General features: G+C 46.0%; 1 protein-coding gene across 1 annotated transcript; it reads right to left on the bottom strand.

The window, feature by feature from the left end:
• Positions 1-4,026: 4,026 nt before the first annotated feature.
• On the bottom strand, positions 4,027-24,116 carry LOC118942984 (uncharacterized). Its single transcript, XM_036958443.2, has 2 exons — positions 22,931-24,116; positions 4,027-4,467 (listed from the first exon to the last, which is right to left on the bottom strand). Exons 1-2 carry the CDS (start codon positions 24,014-24,016, stop codon positions 4,420-4,422), a joined length of 1,134 nt encoding a protein of 377 aa, XP_036814338.1. The 5' UTR covers positions 24,017-24,116; the 3' UTR covers positions 4,027-4,419.
• Between the last annotated feature and the right edge of the window lie 297 nt (positions 24,117-24,413).

The raw sequence follows: 24,413 nt of genomic DNA, 5'->3' as shown, positions 1-24,413 counted from the left end.
TCCACTGTAGTGTAGTAGTAGTGTAGTCCACTGTAGTATAGCAGTAGTAGTGAAGTCCACTGTAGTATAGTAGTAGTGTAGTCCACTGTAGTATAGCAGTAGTAGTGTAGTCCACTGTAGTATAGTAGTAGTGTAGTCCACTGTAGTATAGTAGTAGTAGTGTAGTCTACTGTAATATAGTAGTTGTAGTAGTAGTGTAGTCCACTAGTATAGTAGTAGTGTAGTCCACTGTAGTATAGTAGTAGTAGTGTAGTCTACTGTAGTATAGTAGTTGTAGTAGTAGTGTAGTCTACTAGTATAGTAGTAGTGTAGTCCACTGTAGTATAGTAGTAGTGTAGTCCACTATAGTATAGTAGTAGTAGTGTAGTATACTGTAGTATAGTAGTTGTAGTAGTAGTGTAGTCCACTAGTATAGTAGTAGTGTAGTCCACTGTAGTATAGTGGTAGTGTAGTCCACTGTAGTATAGCAGTAGTAGTAGTATAGTCCACTGTAGTATAGTAGTAGTGTAGTCCACTGTAGTATAGTGGTAGTGTGGTCGACTGGTATAGTAGTAGTGTAGCCCACTGTAGTATAGTAGTAGTGTGGTCAACTGGTATAGTAGTAGTGTAGTCCACTGTAGTATAGTAGCAGTGTAGTCCACTAGTATAGTAGTAGTATACTACAGTGGTAGTATACTGTAGTATAGTAGTAGTAGTGTAGTCCACTGTAGTATAGTAGTAGTGTAGTCCACTGTAGTATAGTAGTTGTAGTAGTAGTGTAGTCCACTGTAGTATAGTAGTAGTGTAGTCCACTGTAGTATAGTAGTGGTAGTGTATTCCACTGTAGTATAGTAGTAGTAGTAGTGTAGTCCACTGTAGTATAGTAGTAGTGTAGTCCAATGTAGTATAGTAGTGTAGTAGTGTAGTCCACTGTAGTATAGTAGTAGTAGTACTATAGTCCACTGTAGTATAGTAGTTGTAGTAGTAATGTAGTCCACTGTAGTATAGTAGTAGTGTAGTCCATTGTAGTATAGTAGTAGTAGTGTAGTCCACTGCGGTATAGTAGTAGTGTAGTCCACTGTAGTATAGTAGTGTAGTAGTGTAGTCCACTGTAGTATAGTAGTAGTGTAGTCCACTGTAGTATAGTAGTAGTGTAGTCCACTGTAGTATAGTAGTAGCGTAGTCCACTGTAGTATAGCAGTAGTGTAGTCCACTGTAGTATAGTAGTAGTATAGTCCACTGTGGTATAGTAGTAGTGTAGTCCACTGTAGTATAGTAGTGGTAGTGTAGTCCACTGTAGTATAGTAGTAGTGTAGTCCACTGTAGTATAGTAGTGGTAGTGTAGTCCACTGTAGTAGTAGTAGTAGTGTAGTCCACTGTAGTAGTAGTAGTAGTAGTGTAGTCCACTGTAGTATAGTAGTAGTGTAGTCCACTGTAGTATAGTAGTGGTAGTGTAGTCTACTGTAGTATAGTAGTAGTGTAGTCTACCGTAGTATAGTAGTAGTGTAGTCCACTGTAGTATGGCAGTAGTAGTGTAGTCCACTGTAGTATAGTAGTAGTGTAGTCTAATGTAGTATAGTAGTAGTGTAGTCCACTGTAGTATAGTAGTAGTGTAGTCCACTGTAGTATAGTAGTAGTCTAGTCCACTGTAGTATAGTAGTATAGTAGTGGTAGTGTAGTCCACTGTAGTATAGTAGTAGTGTAGTCTACTGTAGTATAGTAGTAGCAGTGTAGTCCACTGTAGTATAGTAGTAGTAGTGTAGTCCACTGTAGTATAGTGGTAGTGTGGTCGACTGGTATAGTAGTAGTGTAGCCCACTGTAGTATAGTAGTAGTGTGGTCGACTGGTATAGTAGTAGTGTAGTCCACTGTAGTATAGTAGCAGTGTAGTCCACTAGTATAGTAGTAGTATACTACAGTGGTAGTATACTGTAGCATAGTAGTAGTAGTGTAGTCCACTGTAGTATAGTAGTAGTGTAGTCCACTGTAGTATAGTAGTTGTAGTAGTAGTGTAGTCCACTGTAGTATAGTAGTAGTGTAGTCCACTGTAGTATAGTAGTGGTAGTGTATTCCACTGTAGTATAGTAGTAGTAGTAGTGTAGTCCACTGTAGTATAGTAGTAGTGTAGTCCACTGTAGTATAGTAGTAGTAGTAGTGGAGTCCACTGTAGCATAGTAGTAGTGTAGTCCAATGTAGTATAGTAGTGTAGTAGTGTAGTCCACTGTAGTATAGTAGTATAGTAGTGTAGTAGTGTAGTCCACTGTAGTATAGTAGTGTAGTAGTGTAGTCCACTGTAGTATAGTAGTAGTAGTACTATAGTCCACTGTAGTATAGTAGTTGTAGTAGTAATGTAGTCCACTGTAGTATAGTAGTAGTGTAGTCCATTGTAGTATAGTAGTAGTAGTGTAGTCCACTGTGGTATAGTAGTAGTGTAGTCCACTGTAGTGTAGTAGTGTAGTAGTGTAGTCCACTGTAGTATAGTAGTAGTGTAGTCCACTGTAGTATAGTAGTAGTGTAGTCCACTGTAGTATAGTAGTAGCGTAGTCCACTGTAGTATAGTAGTAGTGTAGTCCACTGTAGTATAGTGGTAGTATAGTCCACTGTAGTATAGTAGTAGTAGTAGTGTAGTCCACTGTAGTATAGTAGTAGTGTAGTCCAATGTAGTATAGTAGTGTAGTCCACTGTAGTATAGTAGTATGGTAGTGTAGTCCACTGTAGTATAGTAGTGTAGTAGTGTAGTCCACTGTAGTATAGTAGTAGTGTAGTCCACTGTAGTATAGTAGTAGTGTAGTCCACTGTAGTATAGTAGTAGTGTAGTCCACTGTAGTGTAGTAGTAGTGTAGTCCACTGTAGTATAGCAGTAGTAGTGAAGTCCACTGTAGTATAGTAGTAGTGTAGTCCACTGTAGTATAGCAGTAGTAGTGTAGTCCACTGTAGTATAGTAGTAGTGTAGTCCACTGTAGTATAGTAGTAGTAGTGTAGTCTACTGTAATATAGTAGTTGTAGTAGTAGTGTAGTCCACTAGTATAGTAGTAGTGTAGTCCACTGTAGTATAGTAGTAGTAGTGTAGTCTACTGTAGTATAGTAGTTGTAGTAGTAGTGTAGTCTACTAGTATAGTAGTAGTGTAGTCCACTGTAGTATAGTAGTAGTGTAGTCCACTATAGTATAGTAGTAGTAGTGTAGTATACTGTAGTATAGTAGTTGTAGTAGTAGTGTAGTCCACTAGTATAGTAGTAGTGTAGTCCACTGTAGTATAGTGGTAGTGTAGTCCACTGTAGTATAGCAGTAGTAGTAGTATAGTCCACTGTAGTATAGTAGTAGTGTAGTCCACTGTAGTATAGCAGTAGTAGTAGTATAGTCCACTGTAGTATAGTAGTAGTGTAGTCCACTGTAGTATAGCAGTAGTAGTAGTATAGTCCACTGTAGTATAGTAGTAGTGTAGTCCACTGTAGTATGGCAGTAGTAGTGTAGCCCACTGTAGTATAGTAGTAGTGTAGTCCACAGTAGTATGGTAGTGTAGTCCGCTGTAGTATAATAGTTGTAGTAGTAGTGTAGTCCACTAGTATACTAGTAGTGTAGTCCACTGTAGTATAGTAGTAGTAGTAGTAGTGTAGTCCACTAGTATACTAGTAGTGTAGTCCACTGTAGTATAGTAGTAGTAGTAGTGTAGTCCACTGTAGTATAGTAGTAGTAGTGTAGTCCACTGTAGTATAGTAGTTGTAGTAGTGTAGTCCACTGTAGTATAGTAGTAGTAGTAGTGTAGTCCACTAGTATACTAGTAGTATATTCCACTGTAGTATAGCAGTAGTAGTGTAGTCCACTAGTATACTAGTAGTGTAGTCCACTGTAGTATGGTAGTAGTAGGAAAGGATCATGATCAGTGGAGTTGGGAGATCGTGGTTAGATCACACTATTCAACCGTGGTTAGACCACACTATTCAACCGTGGTTAGATCACACTATTCAACCGTGGTTAGACCACACTATTCAACCGTGGTTAGATCACACTATTCAACCGTGGTTAGACCACTGACTGTAAAGTTTCCAAGTTGGGTATGGGTTTGGAGGTATAAGAGCTCTGTCTGTCTGAGTGAGGAAGGGAAGAAGTGCCAATGTGGTCATGTTGAGATTAAGTTGTGGTCACATTGGAGTGAGGTTGTGGTCACATTGGAGTGAGGTTGTGGTCACATTGGAGTGAGGTTGTGGTCACATTGGAGTGAGGTTGTGGTCACATTGGATTGAGGTTGTGGTCACATTGGAGTGAGGTTGTGGTCACATTTGGAGTGAGGTTGTGGTCACATTTGGAATGAGGTTGTGGTCACATTTGGAGTGAGGTTGTGGTCACATTTGGAGTGAGATTGTGGTCACATTTGGAGTGAGGTTGTGGTCACATTTGGAGTGAGGTTGTGGTCACATTTGGAGTGAGGTTGTGGTCTGACATCTAGAAGAACCATCTGAAAGCTTCTCCACTGGGCACTGAGGGAGGACTCTGAGGAGAGAAGGAAACGCACTGTTAGAATACTGACCAGTGGGAATAGAGACTGGACTGGACTGTTAGAATACTGACCAGTGGGAATAGAGACTGGACAGGACTGTTAGAATACTGACCAGTGGGAATAGAGACTGGACTGTTAGAATACTGACCAGTGGGAATAGAGACTGGACTGGACTGTTAGAATACTGACCAGTGGGAATAGAGACTGGACTAGACTGTTAGAATACTGACCAGTGGGAATAGAGACTGGACTGGACTGTTAGAATACTGACCAGTGGGAATAGAGACTGGACTGGACTGTTAGAATACTGATCAATGGGAATAGAGACTGGACTGTTAGAATACTGACCAGTGGGAATAGAGACTGGACTGGACTGTTAGAATACTGACCAGTGGGAATAGAGACTGGACTGGACTGTTAGAATACTGACCAGTGGGAATAGAGACTGGACTGGACTGTTAGAATACTGACCAGTGGGAATAGAGACTGGACTGGACTGTTAGAATACTGACCAGTGGGAATAGAGACTGGACTGGACTGTTAGAATACTGACCAGTGGGAATAGAGACTGGACTGGACTGTTAGAATACTGACCAGTGGGAATAGAGACTGGACTGTTAGAATACTGACCAGTGGGAATAGAGACTGGACTGTTAGAATACTGACCAGTGGGAATAGAGACTGGACTGTTAGAATACTGACCAGTGGGAATAGAGACTGGACTGTTAGAATACTGACCAGTGGGAATAGAGACTGGACTGGACTGTTAGAATACTGACCAGTGGGAATAGAGACTGGACTGTTAGAATACTGACCAGTGGGAATAGAGACTGGACTGGACTGTTAGAATACTGACCAGTGGGAATAGAGACTGGACTGGACTGTTAGAATACTGACCAGTGGGAATAGAGACTGGACTAGACTGTTAGAATACTGACCAGTGGGAATAGAGACTGGACTGGACTGTTAGAATACTGACCAGTGGGAATAGAGACTGGACTGGACTGTTAGAATACTGATCAATGGGAATAGAGACTGGACTGTTAGAATACTGACCAGTGGGAATAGAGACTGGACTGGACTGTTAGAATACTGACCAGTGGGAATAGAGACTGGACTGGACTGTTAGAATACTGACCAGTGGGAATAGAGACTGGACTGGACTGTTAGAATACTGACCAGTGGGAATAGAGACTGGACTGGACTGTTAGAATACTGACCAGTGGGAATAGAGACTGGACTGGACTGTTAGAATACTGACCAGTGGGAATAGAGACTGGACTGGACTGTTAGAATACTGACCAGTGGGAATAGAGACTGGACTGTTAGAATACTGACCAGTGGGAATAGAGACTGGACTGTTAGAATACTGACCAGTGGGAATAGAGACTGGACTGTTAGAATACTGACCAGTGGGAATAGAGACTGGACTGTTAGAATACTGACCAGTGGGAATAGAGACTGGACTGGACTGTTAGAATACTGACCAGTGGGAATAGAGACTGGACTGTTAGAATACTGACCAGTGGGAATAGAGACTGGACTGGACTGTTAGAATACTGACCAGTGGGAATAGAGACTGGACTGTTAGAATACTGACCAGTGGGAATAGAGACTGGACTGTTAGAATACTGACCAGTGGGAATAGAGACTGGACTGTTAGAATACTGACCAGTGGGAATAGAGACTGGACTGTTAGAATACTGACCAGTGGGAATAGAGACTGGACTGGACTGTTAGAATACTGACCAGTGGGAATAGAGACTGGACTGTTAGAATACTGACCAGTGGGAATAGAGACTGGACTGTTAGAATACTGACCAGTGGGAATAGAGACTGGACTGGACTGTTAGAATACTGACCAGTGGGAATAGAGACTGGACTGTTAGAATACTGACCAGTGGGAATAGAGACTGGACTGGACTGTTAGAATACTGACCAGTGGGAATAGAGACTGGACTGTTAGAATACTGACCAGTGGGAATAGAGACTGGACTGTTAGAATACTGACCAGTGGGAATAGAGACTGGACTGTTAGAATACTGACCAGTGGGAATAGAGACTGGACTGTTAGAATACTGACCAGTGGGAATAGAGACTGGACTGGACTGTTAGAATACTGACCAGTGGGAATAGAGACTGGACTGGACTGTTAGAATACTGACCAGTGGGAATAGAGACTGGACTGTTAGAATACTGACCAGTGGGAATAGAGACTGGACTGTTAGAATACTGACCAGTGGGAATAGAGACTGGACTGTTAGAATACTGACCAGTGGGAATAGAGACTGGACTGTTAGAATACTGACCAGTGGGAATAGAGACTGGACTGTTAGAATACTGACCAGTGGGAATATAGACTGGACTGTTAGAATACTGACCAGTGGGAATAGAGACTGGACTGTTAGAATACTGACCAGTGGGAATAGAGACTGGACTGGACTGTTAGAATACTGACCAGTGGGAATAGAGACTGGACTGGACTGTTAGAATACTGACCAGTGGGAATAGAGACTGGACTGTTAGAATACTGACCAGTGGGAATAGAGACTGGACTGTTAGAATACTGACCAGTGGGAATAGAGACTGGACTGTTAGAATACTGACCAGTGGGAATAGAGACTGGACTGTTAGAATACTGACCAGTGGGAATAGAGACTGGACTGTTAGAATACTGACCAGTGGGAATAGAGACTGGACTGTTAGAATGAGACTAAACTGAACAAGAAGAAGAAGAAACTACACTATGAAACGAAGATAAATGACAAAGAATGACAGTTAAACGCTTTGGAGTTAGATGACATTTTGGGGAAAAAAGACTCATTCATTACAAAACCTTAACCTACTCTAATGATTTTTTCATTGGCAAGATTAGCAACCTTAGGGATGACATGCCAACACCAAACGCTGACACTACACATCCAAGCATATCGGACTGAATTATGAAAGACAAGAATTGTACTTTTTAATTCTGTGAAGTCAGTGTGGAAGTGGTGAAGAAATTATTGTTTTCAACCCTCAGTAAACTTCTGGGAAACATTGTGTTTGACCAGATACAATGCTATTTTACAGTAAACAAACTGACAACAGACTTTCAGCACGCTTATAGGGAAGGACATTCAACAAGCACAGCACTTACATAAATGACAGATGATTGGCTGAGAGAAATTGATGATAAACAGATTGTGGGGGCTGTTTTGTTAGACTTCAGTAATAAACAGATTGTGGGGGCTGTTTTGTTAGACTTCAGTAATAAACAGATTGTGGGGGCCGTTTTGTTAGACTTCAATAATAAACAGATAGTGGGGGCTGTTTTGTTAGACTTCAATAATAAACAGATTGTGGGGGCTGTTTTGTTAGACTTCAGTGCAGCTTTTGGTATTGAAACTCGTGCTCAGACACACAGCTCAGACACCCATACATAGCCCACAAGACATGCCACCAGAGGTCTGTTTAAACTACTAGCACACAGCTCAGACACCCATACATACCCCACAAGACATGCCACCAGAGGTCTGTTTAAACTACTAGCACACAGCTCAGACACCCATACATACCCTACAAGACATGCCACCAGAGGTCTGTTTAAACTACTAGAACACAGCTCAGACACCCATACATAGCCCACAAGACATGCCACCAGAGGTCTGTTTAAACTACCAGCACACAGCTCAGACACCCATACATACCCCACAAGACATGCCACCAGAGGTCTGTTTAAACTACTAGAACACAGCTCAGACACCCATACATAGCCCACAAGACATGCCACCAGAGGTCTGTTTAAACTACTAGCACACAGCTCAGACACCCATACATACCCCACAATACATGCCACCAGAGGTCTGTTTAAACTACTAGAACACAGCTCAGACACCCATACATACCCTACAAGACATGCCACCAGAGGTCTGTTTAAACTACTAGAACACAGCTCAGACACCCATACATAGCCCACAAGACATGCCACCAGAGGTCTGTTTAAACTACTAGCACACAGCTCAGACACCCATACATACCCCACAAGACATGCCACCAGAGGTCTGTTTAAACTACTAGAACACAGCTCAGACACCCATACATAGCCCACAAGACATGCCACCAGAGGTCTGTTTAAACTACTAGAACACAGCTCAGACACCCATACATACCCCACAAGACATGCCACCAGAGGTCTGTTTAAACTACTAGCACACAGCTCAGACACCCATACATAGCCCACAAGACATGCCACCAGAGGTCTGTTTAAACTACTAGCACACAGCTCAGACACCCATACATAGCCCACAACACATGCCACCAGAGGTCTGTTTAAACTACTAGCACACAGCTCAGACACCCAAACATGCCCTACAAGACATGCCACCAGAGGTCTGTTTAAACTACTGGCACACAGCTCAGACACCCATACATACCCTACAAGACATGCCACCAGAGGTCTGTTTAAACTACTAGCACACAGCTCAGACACCCATACATACCCTACAAGACATGCCACCAGAGGTCTGTTTAAACTACTAGCACACAGCTCAGACACCCATACATACCCTACAAGACATGCCACCAGAGGTCTGTTTAAACTACTGGCACACAGCTCAGACACCCATACATACCCCACAAGACATGCCACCAGAGGTCTGTTTAAACTACTAGAACACAGCTCAGACACCCATACATACCCTACAAGACATGCCACCAGAGGTCTGTTTAAACTACTAGCACACAGCTCAGACACCCATACATAGCCCACAAGACATGCCACCAGAGGTCTGTTTAAACTACTAGCACACAGCTCAGACACCCATATATACCCTACAAGACATGCCACCAGAGGTCTGTTTAAACTACTAGCACACAGCTCAGACACCCATACATACCCTACAAGACATGCCACCAGAGGTCTGTTTAAACTACTGGCACACAGCTCAGACACCCATACATACCCCACAAGACATGCCACCAGAGGTCTGTTTAAACTACTAGCACACAGCTCAGACACCCATACATACCCCACAAGACATGCCACCAGAGGTCTGTTTAAACTACTAGCACACAGCTCAGACACCCATCCATACCCTACAAGACATGCCACCAGAGGTCTGTTTAAACTACTAGCACACAGCTCAGACACCCATACATAGCCCACAAGACATGCCACCAGAGGTCTGTTTAAACTACTAGAACACAGCTAAGACACCCATACATACCCCACAAGACATGCCACCAGAGGTCTGTTTAAACTACTAGCACACAGCTCAGACACCCATACATACCCCACAAGACATGCCACCAGAGGTCTGTTTAAACTACTAGAACACAGCTCAGACACCCATCCATACCACCAGAAGTCTGTTTAAACTACTAGAACACAGCTCAGACACCCATCCATAGCCCACAAGACATACCACCAGAGGTCTGTTTAAACTACTAACACACAGCTCAGACACCCATACATACCCCACAAGACATGCCACCAGAGGTCTGTTTAAACTACTAGAACACAGCTCAGACACCCATACATACCCTACAAGACATGCCACCAGAGGTCTATTTAAACTACTGGCACACAGCTCAGACACCCATACATACCCCACAAGACATGCCACCAGAGGTCTGTTTAAACTACTAGAACACAGCTCAGACACCCATACATACCCCACAAGACATGCCACCAGAGGTCTGTTTAAACTACTAGAACACAGCTCAGACACCCATACATACCCTACAAGACATGCCACCAGAGGTCTGTTTAAACTACTAGCACACAGCTCAGACACCCATACATACCCTACAAGACATGCCACCAGAGGTCTGTTTAAACTACTAGAACACAGCTCAGACACCCATACATACCCCACAAGACATGCCACCAGAGGTCTGTTTAAACTACTAGCACACAGCTCAGACACCCATACATAGCCCACAAGACATGCCACCAGAGGTCTGTTTAAACTACTAGAACACAGCTCAGACACCCATACATACCCCACAAGACATGCCACCAGAGGTCTGTTTAAACTACTAGAACACAGCTCAGACACCCATACATACCCCACAAGACATGCCACCAGAGGTCTGTTTAAACTACTAGAACACAGCTCAGACACCCATACATACCCCACAAGACATGCCACCAGAGGTCTGTTTAAACTACTAGAACACAGCTCAGACACCCATACATACCCCACAAGACATGCCACCAGAGGTCTGTTTAAACTACTAGAACACAGCTCAGACACCCATACATACCCTACAAGACATGCCACCAGAGGTCTGTTTAAACTACTGGCACACAGCTCAGACACCCATACATACCCTACAAGACATGCCACCAGAGGTCTGTTTAAACTACTAGCACACAGCTCAGACACCCATCCATAGCCCACAAGACATGCCACCAGAGGTCTGTTTAAACTACTGGCACACAGCTCAGACACCCATACATACCCCACAAGACATGCCACCAGAGGTCTGTTTAAACTACTAGCACACAGCTCAGACACCCATACATACCCTACAAGACATGCCACCAGAGGTCTGTTTAAACTACTAGCACACAGCTCAGACACCCATACATAGCCCACAAGACATGCCACCAGAGGTCTGTTTAAACTACTAGAACACAGCTCAGACACCCATACATACCCCACAAGACATGCCACCAGAGGTCTGTTTAAACTACTAGCACACAGCTCAGACACCCATACATAGCCCACAAGACATGCCACCAGAGGTCTGTTTAAACTACTAGAACACAGCTCAGACACCCATACATAGCCCACAAGACATGCCACCAGAGGTCTGTTTAAACTACTAGAACACAGCTCAGACACCCATACATACCCCACAAGACATGCCACCAGAGGTCTGTTTAAACTACTAGAACACAGCTCAGACACCCATACATACCCCACAAGACATAACACCAGAGGTCTGTTTAAACTACTAGAACACAGCTCAGACACCCATACATACCCCACAAGACATGCCACCAGAGGTCTGTTTAAACTACTAGAACACAGCTCAGACACCCATACATAGCCCACAAGACATGCCACCAGAGGTCTGTTTAAACTACTAGAACACAGCTAAGACACCCATACATACCCCACAAGACATGCCACCAGAGGTCTGTTTAAACTACTAGCACACAGCTCAGACACCCATACATAGCCCACAAGACATGCCACCAGAGGTCTGTTTAAACTACTAGAACACAGCTCAGACACCCATACATACCCCACAAGACATGCCACCAGAGATCTGTTTAAACTACTAGCACACAGCTCAGACACCCATACATAGCCCACAAGACATGCCACCAGAAGTCTGTTTAAACTACTAGAACACAGCTCAGACACCCATACATAGCCCACAAGACATGCCACCAGAGGTCTGTTTAAACTACTAGAACACAGCTCAGACACCCATACATACCCCACAAGACATGCCACCAGAGGTCTGTTTAAACTACTAGAACACAGCTCAGACACCCATACATACCCCACAAGACATGCCACCAGAGGTCTGTTTAAACTACTAGAACACAGCTCAGACACCCATACATAGCCCACAAGACATGCCACCAGAGGTCTGTTTAAACTACTAGAACACAGCTCAGACACCCATACATAGCCCACAAGACATGCCACCAGAGGTCTGTTTAAACTACTAGAACACAGCTAAGACACCCATACATACCCCACAAGACATGCCACCAGAGGTCTGTTTAAACTACTAGCACACAGCTCAGACACCCATACATAGCCCACAAGACATGCCACCAGAGGTCTGTTTAAACTACTAGAACACAGCTCAGACACCCATACATACCCCACAAGACATGCCACCAGAGGTCTGTTTAAACTACTAGCACACAGCTCAGACACCCATACATACCCCACAAGACATGCCACCAGAGGTCTGTTTAAACTACTAGAACACAGCTCAGACACCCATACATACCCCACAAGACATGCCACCAGAGGTCTGTTTAAACTACTAGAACACAGCTCAGACACCCATACATACCCCACAAGACATGCCACCAGAGGTCTGTTTAAACTACTAGCACACAGCTCAGACACCCATCCATACCCCACAAGACATGCCACCAGAGGTCTGTTTAAACTACTAGAACACAGCTCAGACACCCATACATAACCTACAAGACATGCCACCAGAGGTCTCTTCACAGTCCCCAAGTCCAGAACAGACTATGGGAGGTGCACAGTATTACATAGAGCCATGACTACATGGAACTCTATTCCACAGTACTACATAGAGCCATGACTACATGGAACTCTATTCCACAGTACTACATAGAGCCATGACTACATGGAACTATATTCCACAGTACTACATAGAGCCATGACTACATGGAACTCTATTCCACAGTACTACATAGAGCCATGACTACATGGAACTCTATTCCACAGTACTACATAGAGCCATGACTACATGGAACTCTATTCCACAGTACTACATAGAGCCACGACTACATGGAACTCTATTCCACAGTACTACATAGAGCCATGACTACATGCAACTCTATTCCACAGTACTACATAGAGCCATGACTACATGGAACTCTATTCCACAGTACCACATAGAGCCATGACTACATGGAACTCTATTCCACAGTACTACATAGAGCCATGACTACATGGAACTCTATTCCACAGTACTACATAGAGCCATGACTACATGGAACTCTATTCCACAGTACTACATAGAGCCATGACTACATGGAACTCTATTCCACAGTACTACATAGAGCCATGACTACATGGAACTCTATTCCACAGTACCACATAGAGCCATGACTACATGGAACTCTATTCCACAGTACTACATAGAGCCATGACTACATGGAACTCTATTCCACAGTACTACATAGAGCCATGACTACATGGAACTCTATTCCACAGTACCACATAGAGCCATGACTACATGGAACTCTATTCCACAGTACTACATAGAGCCATGACTACATGGAACTCTATTCCACAGTACTACATAGAGCCATGACTACATGGAACTCTATTCCACAGTACTACATAGAGCCATGACTACATGGAACTCTATTCCACAGTACTACATAGAGCCATGACTACATGGAACTCTATTCCACAGTACTACATAGAGCCATGACTACATGGAACTCTATACCACAGTACTACATAGAGCCATGACTACATGGATCTCTATTCCACAGTACCACATAGAGCCATGACTACATGGAACTCTATTCCACAGTACTACATAGAGCCATGACTACCTGGACCTCTATTCCACAGTACAACATAGAGCCATGACTACATGGAACTCTATTCCACAGTACTACATAGAGCCATGACTACATGGAACTCTATTCCACAGTACTACATAGAGCCATGACTACATGGAACTCTATTCCACAGTACTACATAGAGCCATGACTACATGGAACTCTATTCCACAGTACTACATAGAGCCATGACTACATGGAACTCTATTCCACAGTACTACATAGAGCCATGACTACATGGAACTCTATTCCACAGTACTACATAGAGCCATGACTACATGGACCTCTATTCCACAGTACTACATAGAGCCATGACTACATGGAACTCTGTTCCACATCAGGTAACTGATGCAGCAGGAGAATTAGATTTAAAAACTGATAAAAATACACCTTATGGAACAGGGGGGACTGTGAAGAGACACACACAATAACTTGCCCACTATACACACACAATAACATACCCACTATACACACACACACACACAATAACATGCCCACTATACACACACACACACACAATAACATGCCCACTATACACACACACACACACAATAACATGCCCACTATACACACACACACACACAATAACATGCCCACTATACACACACACACACAATAACATGCCCACTATACACACACACACAATAACATGCCCACTATACACACACAATAACATACCCACTATACACACAAAATAACATACCCACTATACACACACAATAACATACCCACTATACACACACAATAACATACCCACTATACACACACACACAATAACATACCCACTATACACACACAATAACATACCCACTATTCACACACAATAACATGCCCACTATACACTCACAATAACTAATGGGGATCCATAATAAACCCCAGGAAGAGTAGCTGCTGCATTGACAAGAACTAATGGGGATCCATAATAAACCCCAGGAAGTGTAGCTGCTGCCTTGACAGGAACTAATGGGGATCCATAATAAACCCCAGGAAGAGTAGCTGCTGCCTTGGCAGGAACTAATGGGGATCCATAATAAACCCCAGGAAGTGTAGATGCTGCCTTGGCAGGAACTAATGGGGATCCATAATAAACCCCAGGAAGAGTAGCTGCTGCCTTGACAGGAACTAATGGGGATCCATAATAAACCCCAGGAAGAGTAGCTGCTGCCTAGGCAGGAACTAATGGGGATCCATAATAAACCCCAGGAATTGTAGATGCTGCCTTGGCAGGAACTAATGGGGATCCATAATAAACCCCAGGAAGAGTAGCTGCTGCCTTGACAGGAACTAATGGGGATCCATAATAAACCCCAGGAAGAGTAGCTGCTGCCTTGGCAGGAACTAATGGGGATCCATAATAAACCTCAGGAAGAGTAGCTGCTGCCTTGGCAGGAACTAATGGGGATCCATAATAAACCCCAGGAAGAGTAGCTGCTGCCATGACAGGAACTAATGGGGATCCATAATAAACCTCAGGAAGAGTAGCTGCTGCCTTGGCAGGAACTAATGGGGATCCATAATAAACCCCAGGAAGAGTAGCTGCTGCCTTGGCAGGAACTAATGGGGATCCATAATAAACCCCAGGAAGAGTAGCTGCTGCCTTGACAGGAACTAATGGGGATCCCTAATAAACCCCAGGAAGAGTAGCTGCTGCCTTGGCAGGAACTAATGGGGATCCATAATAAACCCCAGGAAGAGTAGCTGCTGCCTTGACAGGAACTAATGGGGATCCATAATAAACCCCAGGAAGAGTAGCTGCTGCCATGACAGGAACTAATGGGGATCCATAATAAACCCCAGGAAAAGTAGCTGCTGCCTTGGCAGGAACTAATGGGGATCCATAATAAACACCAGGAAGAGTAGCTGCTGTCTTGACAGGAACTAATGGGGATCCATAATAAACCCCAGGAAGAGTAGCTGCTGCCATGACAGGAACTAATGGGGATCCATAATAAACCCCAGGAAGAGTAGCTGCTGCCTTGGCAGGAACTAATGGGGATCCATAATAAACCTCAGGAAGAGTAGCTGCTGCCTTGGCAGGAACTAATGGGGATCCATAATAAACCCCAGGAAGAGTAGCTGCTGCCATGACAGGAACTAATGGGGATCCATAATAAACCTCAGGAAGAGTAGCTGCTGCCTTGGCAGGAACTAATGGGGATCCATAATAAACCCCAGGAAGAGTAGCTGCTGCCTTGGCAGGAACTAATGGGGATCCATAATAAACCCCAGGAAGAGTAGCTGCTGCCTTGGCAGGAACTAAACCCCAGGAAGAGTAGCTGCTGCCTTGACAGGAACTAATGGGGATCCCTAATAAACCCCAGGAAGAGTAGCTGCTGCCTTGGCAGGAACTAATGGGGATCCATAATAAACCCCAGGAAGAGTAGCTGCTGCCTTGACAGGAACTAATGGGGATCCCTAATAAACCCCAGGAAGAGTAGCTGCTGCCTTGGCAGGAACTAATGGGGATCCATAATAAACCCCAGGAAGAGTAGCTGCTGCCTTGACAGGAACTAATGGGGATCCATAATAAACCCCAGGAAGAGTAGCTGCTGCCATGACAGGAACTAATGGGGATCCATAATAAACCCCAGGAAAAGTAGCTGCTGCCTTGGCAGGAACTAATGGGGATCCATAATAAACACCAGGAAGAGTAGCTGCTGCCTTGACAGGAACTAATGGGGATCCATAATAAACCCCAGGAAGAGTAGCTGCTGCCATGACAGGAACTAATGGGGATCCATAATAAACCCCAGGAAGAGTAGCTGCTGCCTTGGCAGGAACTAATTGGGATCCATAATAAACCCCAGGAAGAGTAGCTGCTGCCTTGACAGGAACTAATGGGGATCCATAATAAACCCCAGGAAGAGTAGCTGCTGCCATGACAGGAACTAATGGGGATCCATAATAAACCTCAGGAAGAGTAGCTGCTGCCTTGGCAGGAACTAATGGGGATCCATAATAAACCCCAGGAAGAGTAGCTGCTGCCATGACAGGAACTAATGGGGATCCATAATAAACCTCAGGAAGAGTAGCTGCTGCCTTGGCAGGAACTAATGGGGATCCATAATAAACCCCAGGAAGAGTAGCTGCTGCCTTGGCAGGAACTAATGGGGATCCATAATAAACCCCAGGAAGAGTAGCTGCTGCCTTGACAGGAACTAATGGGGATCCCTAATAAACCCCAGGAAGAGTAGCTGCTGCCTTGGCAGGAACTAATGGGGATCCATAATAAACCCCAGGAAGAGTAGCTGCTGCCTTGACAGGAACTAATGGGGATCCATAATAAACCCCAGGAAGAGTAGCTGCTGCCATGACAGGAACTAATGGGGATCCATAATAAACCCCAGGAAAAGTAGCTGCTGCCTTGGCAGGAACTAATGGGGATCCATAATAAACACCAGGAAGAGTAGCTGCTGCCTTGACAGGAACTAATGGGGATCCATAATAAACCCCAGGAAGAGTAGCTGCTGCCATGACAGGAACTAATGGGGATCCATAATAAACCCCAGGAAGAGTAGCTGCTGCCTTGGCAGGAACTAATTGGGATCCATAATAAACCCCAGGAAGAGTAGCTGCTGCCTTGACAGGAACTAATGGGGATCCATAATAAACCCCAGGAAGAGTAGCTGCTGCCATGACAGGAACTAATGGGGATCCATAATAAACCCCAGGAAAAGTAGCTGCTGCCTTGGCAGGAACTAATGGGGATCCATAATAAACCTCAGGAAGAGTAGCTGCTGCCTTGGCAGGAACTAATGGGGATCCATAATAAACCCCAGGAAGAGTAGCTGCTGCCTTGGCAGGAACTAATGGGGATCCATAATAAACCTCAGGAAGAGTAGCTGCTGCCTTGGCAGGAACTAATGGGGATCCATAATAAACCCCAGGAAGAGTAGCTGCTGCCATGACAGGAACTAATGGGGATCCATAATAAACCTCAGGAAGAGTAGCTGCTGCCTTGGCAGGAACTAATGGGGATCCATAATAAACCCCAGGAAGAGTAGCTGCTGCCTTGGCAGGAACTAATGGGGATCCATAATAAACCCCAGGAAGAGTAGCTGCTGCCTTGACAGGAACTAATGGGGATCCCTAATAAACCCCAGGAAGAGTAGCTGCTGCCTTGGCAGGAACTAATGGGGATCCATAATAAACCCCAGGAAGAGTAGCTGCTGCCTTGACAGGAACTAATGGGGATCCATAATAAACCCCAGGAAGAGTAGCTGCTGCCATGACAGGAACTAATGGGGATCCATAATAAACCCCAGGAAGAGTAGCTGCTGCCTTGGCAGGAACTAATGGGGATCCATAATAAACCTCAGGAAGAGTAGCTGCTGCCTTGGCAGGAACTAATGGGGATCCATAATAAACCCCAGGAAGAGTAGCTGCTGCCTTGGCAGGAACTAATGGGGATCCATAATAAACCCCAGGAAGAGTAGCTGCTGCCTTGACAGGAACTAATGGGGATCCATAATAAACCCCAGGAAGAGTAGCTGCTGCCTTGACAGGAACTAATGGGGATCCCTAATAAACCCCAGGAAGAGTAGCTGCTGCCTTGGCAGGAACTAATGGGGATCCATAATAAACCCCAGGAAGAGTAGCTGCTGCCTTGACAGGAACTAATGGGGATCCATAATAAACCCCAGGAAGAGTAGCTGCTGCCATGACAGGAACTAATGGGGATCCATAATAAACCCCAGGAAAAGTAGCTGCTGCCTTGGCAGGAACTAATGGGGATCCATAATAAACACCAGGAAGAGTAGCTGCTGCCTTGACAGGAACTAATGGGGATCCATAATAAACCCCAGGAAGAGTAGCTGCTGCCATGACAGGAACTAATGGGGATCCATAATAAACCCCAGGAAGAGTAGCTGCTGCCTTGGCAGGAACTAATGGGGATCCATAATAAACCTCAGGAAGAGTAGCTGATGCCTTGGCAGGAACTAATGGGGATCCATAATAAACCCCAGGAAGAGTAGCTGCTGCCATGACAGGAACTAATGGGGATCCATAATAAACCCCAGGAAGAGTAGCTGCTGCCTTGGCAGGAACTAATGGGGATCCATAATAAACCTCAGGAAGAGTAGCTGCTGCCTTGGCAGGAACTAATGGGGATCCATAATAAACCCCCAGGAAGAGTAGCTGCTGCCTTGGCAGGAACTAATGGGGATCCATAATAAACCCCCAGGAAGAGTAGCTGCTGCCTTGACAGGAACTAATGGGGATCCATAATAAACCCCAGGAAGAGTAGCTGCTGCCTTGGCAGGAACTAATGGGGATCCATAATAAACCCCAGGAAGAGTAGCTGCTGCCTTGGCAGGAACTAATGGGGATCCATAATAAACCCCAGGAAGAGTAGCTGCTGCCTTGGCAGGAACTAATGGGGATCCATAATAAACCCCAGGAAGTGTAACTGCTGTCTTGACAGGAACTAATGGGGATCCATAATAAACCCCAGGGAGAGTAGCTGCTGCCTTGGCAGGAACTAATGGGGATCCATAATAAACCCCAGGAAGAGTAGCTGCTGCTGCAATCCTCCCTCCTCTCTCCCTCCCCTCATCCCTCCCTCCTACCTCTCACTCAATCCTCCCTCCTCTCTCCCTCCCTCTCATCCCTCCCTCCTTCCTCTCACTCAATCCTCCCTCCCTCTCATCCCTCCCTCCTTCCTCTCTCTCACTCAATCCTCTCTCCTCTCTCCCTCCCCTCTTATCCCTCTCTCTCTAATCCCCCTTCTTCTCCCCCTCTCATCCCTCCCTCCTCTCTCCCTCTCATCCCCTCATCTCTCCCTCTCATCTCTCCCTCCCTCATCTCTCCCTCTCACCCCCCCTTCTCTCACTCCTCTCATCCCTCCTTCTCATCCCTCACTCCTCACTCATCCCTCCCTCTTCCCCCCTCTCTCCCTACCTCCATCCTCTCTCCCTCATTCCTCCCTCCTCTCTCCCCCTCCTCCTCACTCCCCTCTCTTTCCCTCCCTCATTCCTCTCTCCCTCCTTCTGTCATCACTCCTTCTCTCCTCCCTCCCTCCTTCTCCTCCCTCCCTCCTTCTCATCCCCCCTCCTCTCTCATCTATTCCTCTCTACCTCCCTCCTCCTCTCCCTCCCTCCTCCTCTCTTATTCTCCTCTCTCCCTCCATCCTCCCTCCCTCCTCTCTCCCTCCCTCCATCCTCCCCCTTCTATCCTCCCTCCTCTCACTCTCTCTCCCTCCCTCCTCCTCTCTCATTCTCTTCTCTCTCTCCCCTCCTCTCCCAGAGGAACAGAGATGATCCCTCTGCTTGCAGCAAGGGAACATTCTAATGAGCTCCTGAACACACGTTGGGGTAGTCACCCACAGCTCTCCTCCCATTAGATGCTACATTAGAAGGTTAGCACGGCTAAATCCCCCTCTCCCCCAGCGTGGCGGGAGTGTGGAGAGGACTCAGAGGTCTAATGTTGACGTGAACACACCTTTCCTCTACACTGATTATCATTAGTTTGCACCAACTATCAGTCTGACACACTCTGCACCTCTCTGCAGGGTGTGTGTGTGTGTGGTGAGAGTGAGAGAGAGACACTGTGTGATGTGTAGTGTGCCGTGGTGCTTACCTCGCTAACAGAACTGAGAGCAGCTGGTGACGAGCACTGGTTCCCTAAAGGGACCTGAAAACCTGAAGTGGCACACACACGCTAACACACAGGCATGCATTGATGACACACACACGCTAACACACACACAATCACACACACACGCTCACACACAAACATACGCACAGGCATGCATTGATGACACACACACGCTCACACACAAACATACGCACAGGCATGCATTGATGACACACACACGTACTGGTAATTACAGTTAATTGGAGCTGGCAGAGCAGTGTGGGGAGAGTTGAATAACACAGAAAGAGAGAGAGAGAGAGAGAGGAGAGAGAGAGATGGAGTGGGGAGAGAGAGAGAGGAGAGAGAGAGAGATGGAGGGGAGGGGGAGAGAGAGAGAGAGAGGGAGAGAGAGGAGAGAGAGATGGAGGGGAGAGGAGAGAGAGATGGAGGGGAGGGGGGAGAGAGAGGAGAGAGAGAGATGGAGGGGAGGGGGGAGAGAGAGAGATAGATGAGGGGAGGGGGAGAGAGAGAGAGAGAGACAGAGAGAGAGAGATGGAGTGGGGAGAGAGAGAGAGAGAGAGAGGAGAGAGAGATGGAGGGGAGAGGGGAGAGAGAGAGAGAGAGAGAGGAGAGAGAGATGGAGGGGGGGAGAGAGAGAGATGGAGTGGGGAGAGAGAGAGAGAGGAGAGAGAGATGGAGGGGAGGGGGAGAGAGGGAGAGAGAGAGGAGAGAGAGATGGAGGGGAGGGGGGAGAGAGAGGGAGAGGAGAGAGATGGAGGGGAGGGGGGAGAGAGAGACAGCAATAGAGAGAAGGAGAGAGATGGAGGGGGAGAGAGATAGCAATAGAGAGAAGGAGAGAGATGGAGGGGGAGAGAGATAGCAATAGAGAGAAGGAGAGAGATGGAGGGGAGGGGAGAGAGATAGCAATAGAGAGAAGGAGAGAGATGGAGGGGAGGGGAGAGAGATAGCAATAGAGAGAAGGAGAGAGATGGAGGGGAGGGGGAGAGAGAGAGTTTATACTACGTTACACATATAATTTATGTTACAGAGAGATGTCTTCTGCTGTAAAATGGACCCTACAGTAACATGGGCATTCTGCTGTAAAATGGACCCTACAGTAACATGGGCATTCTGCTGTAAAATGGACCCTACAGTAACATGGGCATTCTGCTGTAAAATGGACCCTACAGTAACATGGGCACTCTGCTGTAAAATGGACCCTACGGTAACATGGGCACTCTGCTGTAAAATGGACTCTACAGTAACATGGGCATTCTGCTGTAAAATGGACCCTACAGTAACATGGGCATTCTGCTGTAAAATGGACTCTACACTAACATGGGCATTCTGCTGTAAAATGGACCCTACAGTAACATGGGCATTCTGCTGTAAAATGGACTCTACAGTAACATGGGCATTCTGCTGTAAAATGGACCCTTCAGTAACATGGACATTCTGCTGTAAAATGGACCCTAGAGTAACATGGGCATTCTGCTGTATAATGGACTCTACACTAACATGGGCATTCTGCTGTAAAATGGACCCTACAGTAACATGGGCATTCTGCTGTAAAATGGACCCTACAGTAACATGGGCATTCTGCTGTAAAATGGACCCTACGGTAACATGGGCACTCTGCTGTAAAATGGACCCTACAGTAACATGGGCATTCTGCTGTAAAATGGACCCTACAGTAACATGGGCATTCTGCTGTAAAATGGACCCTACAGTAACATGGGCAATCTGCTGTAAAATGGACTCTACAGTAACATGGGCATTCTGCTGTAAAATGGACCCTACAGTAACATGGGCACTCTGCTGTAAAATGGACCCTACAGTAACATGGGCATTCTGCTGTAAAATGGACCCTACAGTAACATGGGCATTCTGCTGTAAAATGGACCCTACAGGTACATGGGCATTCTGCTGTGAAATGGACCCTAATGTAACATGGGCACTCTGCTGTAAAATGGACCCTACAGTAAAATGGACTCTACAGTAACATGGACTCTACAGTAACATGGACTCTACAGTAACATGGACTCTACAGTAAAATGGACTCTACAGTAAAATGGACTCTACAGTAACATGGAATCTACAACGGGATGAAACTTGATGGTTTCTTGCAGAAAACAAATAGCAAATGAGTCTTCGGTTGCCTTGGCAACACCCCCCCTCCCTGAAGTCAGTTACCGAGGAGATAATGATTTTACTCTAACGGTTATGACGTGACCAACAGGGTCGAAAATTCCTAAAACTATCTTTTGCCGAAGAGAAAATATAATAAATGTTCCTGGTTGAGGACCGAGTGGGTTTGAGACCCCCGGCCTACGTGGTAGGGGCTAGGGATGGAATAGGCTGCATTCTGATTCTCTACCCCTATCCTGAAGTGTGCACTTGTTCACTAAACCCTCACGCATTTAAAAAAGCATTGGATTGGTGCTGTCTCCAACATATTCCTCACACCGGTCCTTTTAAATCCATGAGGGGGAGTGTGTGTGTGTGTGTGTGTGTGTGTGTGTGTGTGTGTGTGTGTGTGTGTGTGTGTGTCTGTGTGTGTGTGTCTGTGTGTGTGTGTGTCTGTCTCCTACCTCTAGCTGTATACTCCCAGCCTTCTTCTTCAGTTCGTCACACTTCCTGAACTTACAGATCTGATGACCTGTCTTCCTGTTTCTACAGGCTGAACACACCCCACAGTTAATCAGTCTTCTGCAGGGGGCACACACTCCACACCGCTTCCTCTTCCTCTTGGAGGCTCCTGACCCCTGACCCCCAGAGGTCATCCCCGGCGAGGTTGAAGAGCAGGGTGAGGGGTTTGTCTGGTTGACATGGTGGCAGTCCGACAGAAGTTGGTTATGATTGGTCGTCATCTGGAAGTGGGAGGAGTCCGAAATGTTATTGTGCGACCCCATCGCCATGACGATGACTCCGGGTGGTAACCCCAGCATTCCGGCGGGGAAGTTGGACATGTTGACCCCGTTGACTCCGCCTCCTCCTCCGTTGCCACTGCTGCTGCGATTCGATAGGCTGAGCATGTCCTGGTGGGCATGGCCCTGTTTGGTCATGTGATTGGCGGCAGCATAGCCGGACTGGAAGTTGTTATTCCCGTGATGATGATGCATTTCCTGTCCCTGTGAGGAGGCGTGTCCTCCATGTCTTGCGTGCTGCTTGCCCTCTCCACCCTGACCGCCCGCCACGGCGCCGGTCCGGTGGGGCTGCATGTGCGTTGTCGAGGGCGACGGGTGTGTTGTGGGCGGCGCTAGGGGCGTGGTCTGATGCACGGGAGGTTTCCGCCCCCAAAGCATCGCCGCGTTGACGTTCATATTCATGTTGATGTTGTCATGACAACCCCACGGCGTCACGCCCGCCACGCCCACTCCGAGCCTGCCGCCGGGGAACATAGGAGCGGTGATGTGGGCGAGCTTGGCCGACTGAGGGAAGTTCATGCTGTTAACTGCGTTCATGTTCACGTTGGTTTTAGTGTAGAAGTTAGCGAAGGATTGGTAGCGCTCCATCTCAGCCGTATAGTCCAGGACCGGAGTGAGACCACAACCGCCCACGGCGACCGCACCGCTCTGATCGGGGTGGTGACCGTGCGTGGTTGTGGTTGAGGACAGGTTGTGACCGCTGTGATCGTTGTGTACACTGCTGGACCTGGTCAGACCAGACATGACCATACTGTGGGAACACGGTTGGAGGTCTGTGGTTGTGTTGGTCAGTCTCGGGTTGCTGTCTGTCAGAAGATATAACCCTTTATGGTCTCATTTGAAGACCTCTCTAAGGAGAGAGAGAAATATATACATTTTTTAAATAGTGAATAACTTAACATACACATACAGAAACAACATGCCAGAATCAGTTTGGTCTAACTAAATCCTCTAACCACTGGCTTAGTTTGGTCTAACTAAATCCTCTAACCACTGGCTTAGTTTGGTCTAACTAAATCCTCTAACCACTGACTTAGTTTGGTCTAACTAAATCCTCTAACCACTGACTTAGTTTGGTCTGACTAAATCCTCTAACCACTGGCTTAGTTTGGTCTAACTAAATCCTCTAACCACTGGCTTAGTTTGG

Source organism: Oncorhynchus mykiss, chromosome 21 (genome assembly GCF_057628025.1).
Source record: "Oncorhynchus mykiss isolate SJ-2025 chromosome 21, ASM5762802v1, whole genome shotgun sequence".
In the NCBI taxonomy this organism is placed as follows: Eukaryota; Metazoa; Chordata; class Actinopteri; order Salmoniformes; family Salmonidae; genus Oncorhynchus; species Oncorhynchus mykiss.
Note: the sequence above shows the minus strand (reverse complement) of the source record. Positions and strands in the feature narration are given on the sequence as shown.

Excerpts from the sequence above, each read along its gene's own strand:
- LOC118942984 (XM_036958443.2), bottom strand. The coding sequence starts at position 24,016 with ATGGTCATGTCTGGTCTGACCAGGTCCAGCAGTGTACACAACGATCAC. Across the intron at positions 4,468-22,930 it reads CTGGGAGTATACAGCTAGAG|AGTCCTCCCTCAGTGCCCAG; the intron begins GTAGGAGACAGA and ends TTCTCTCCTCAG.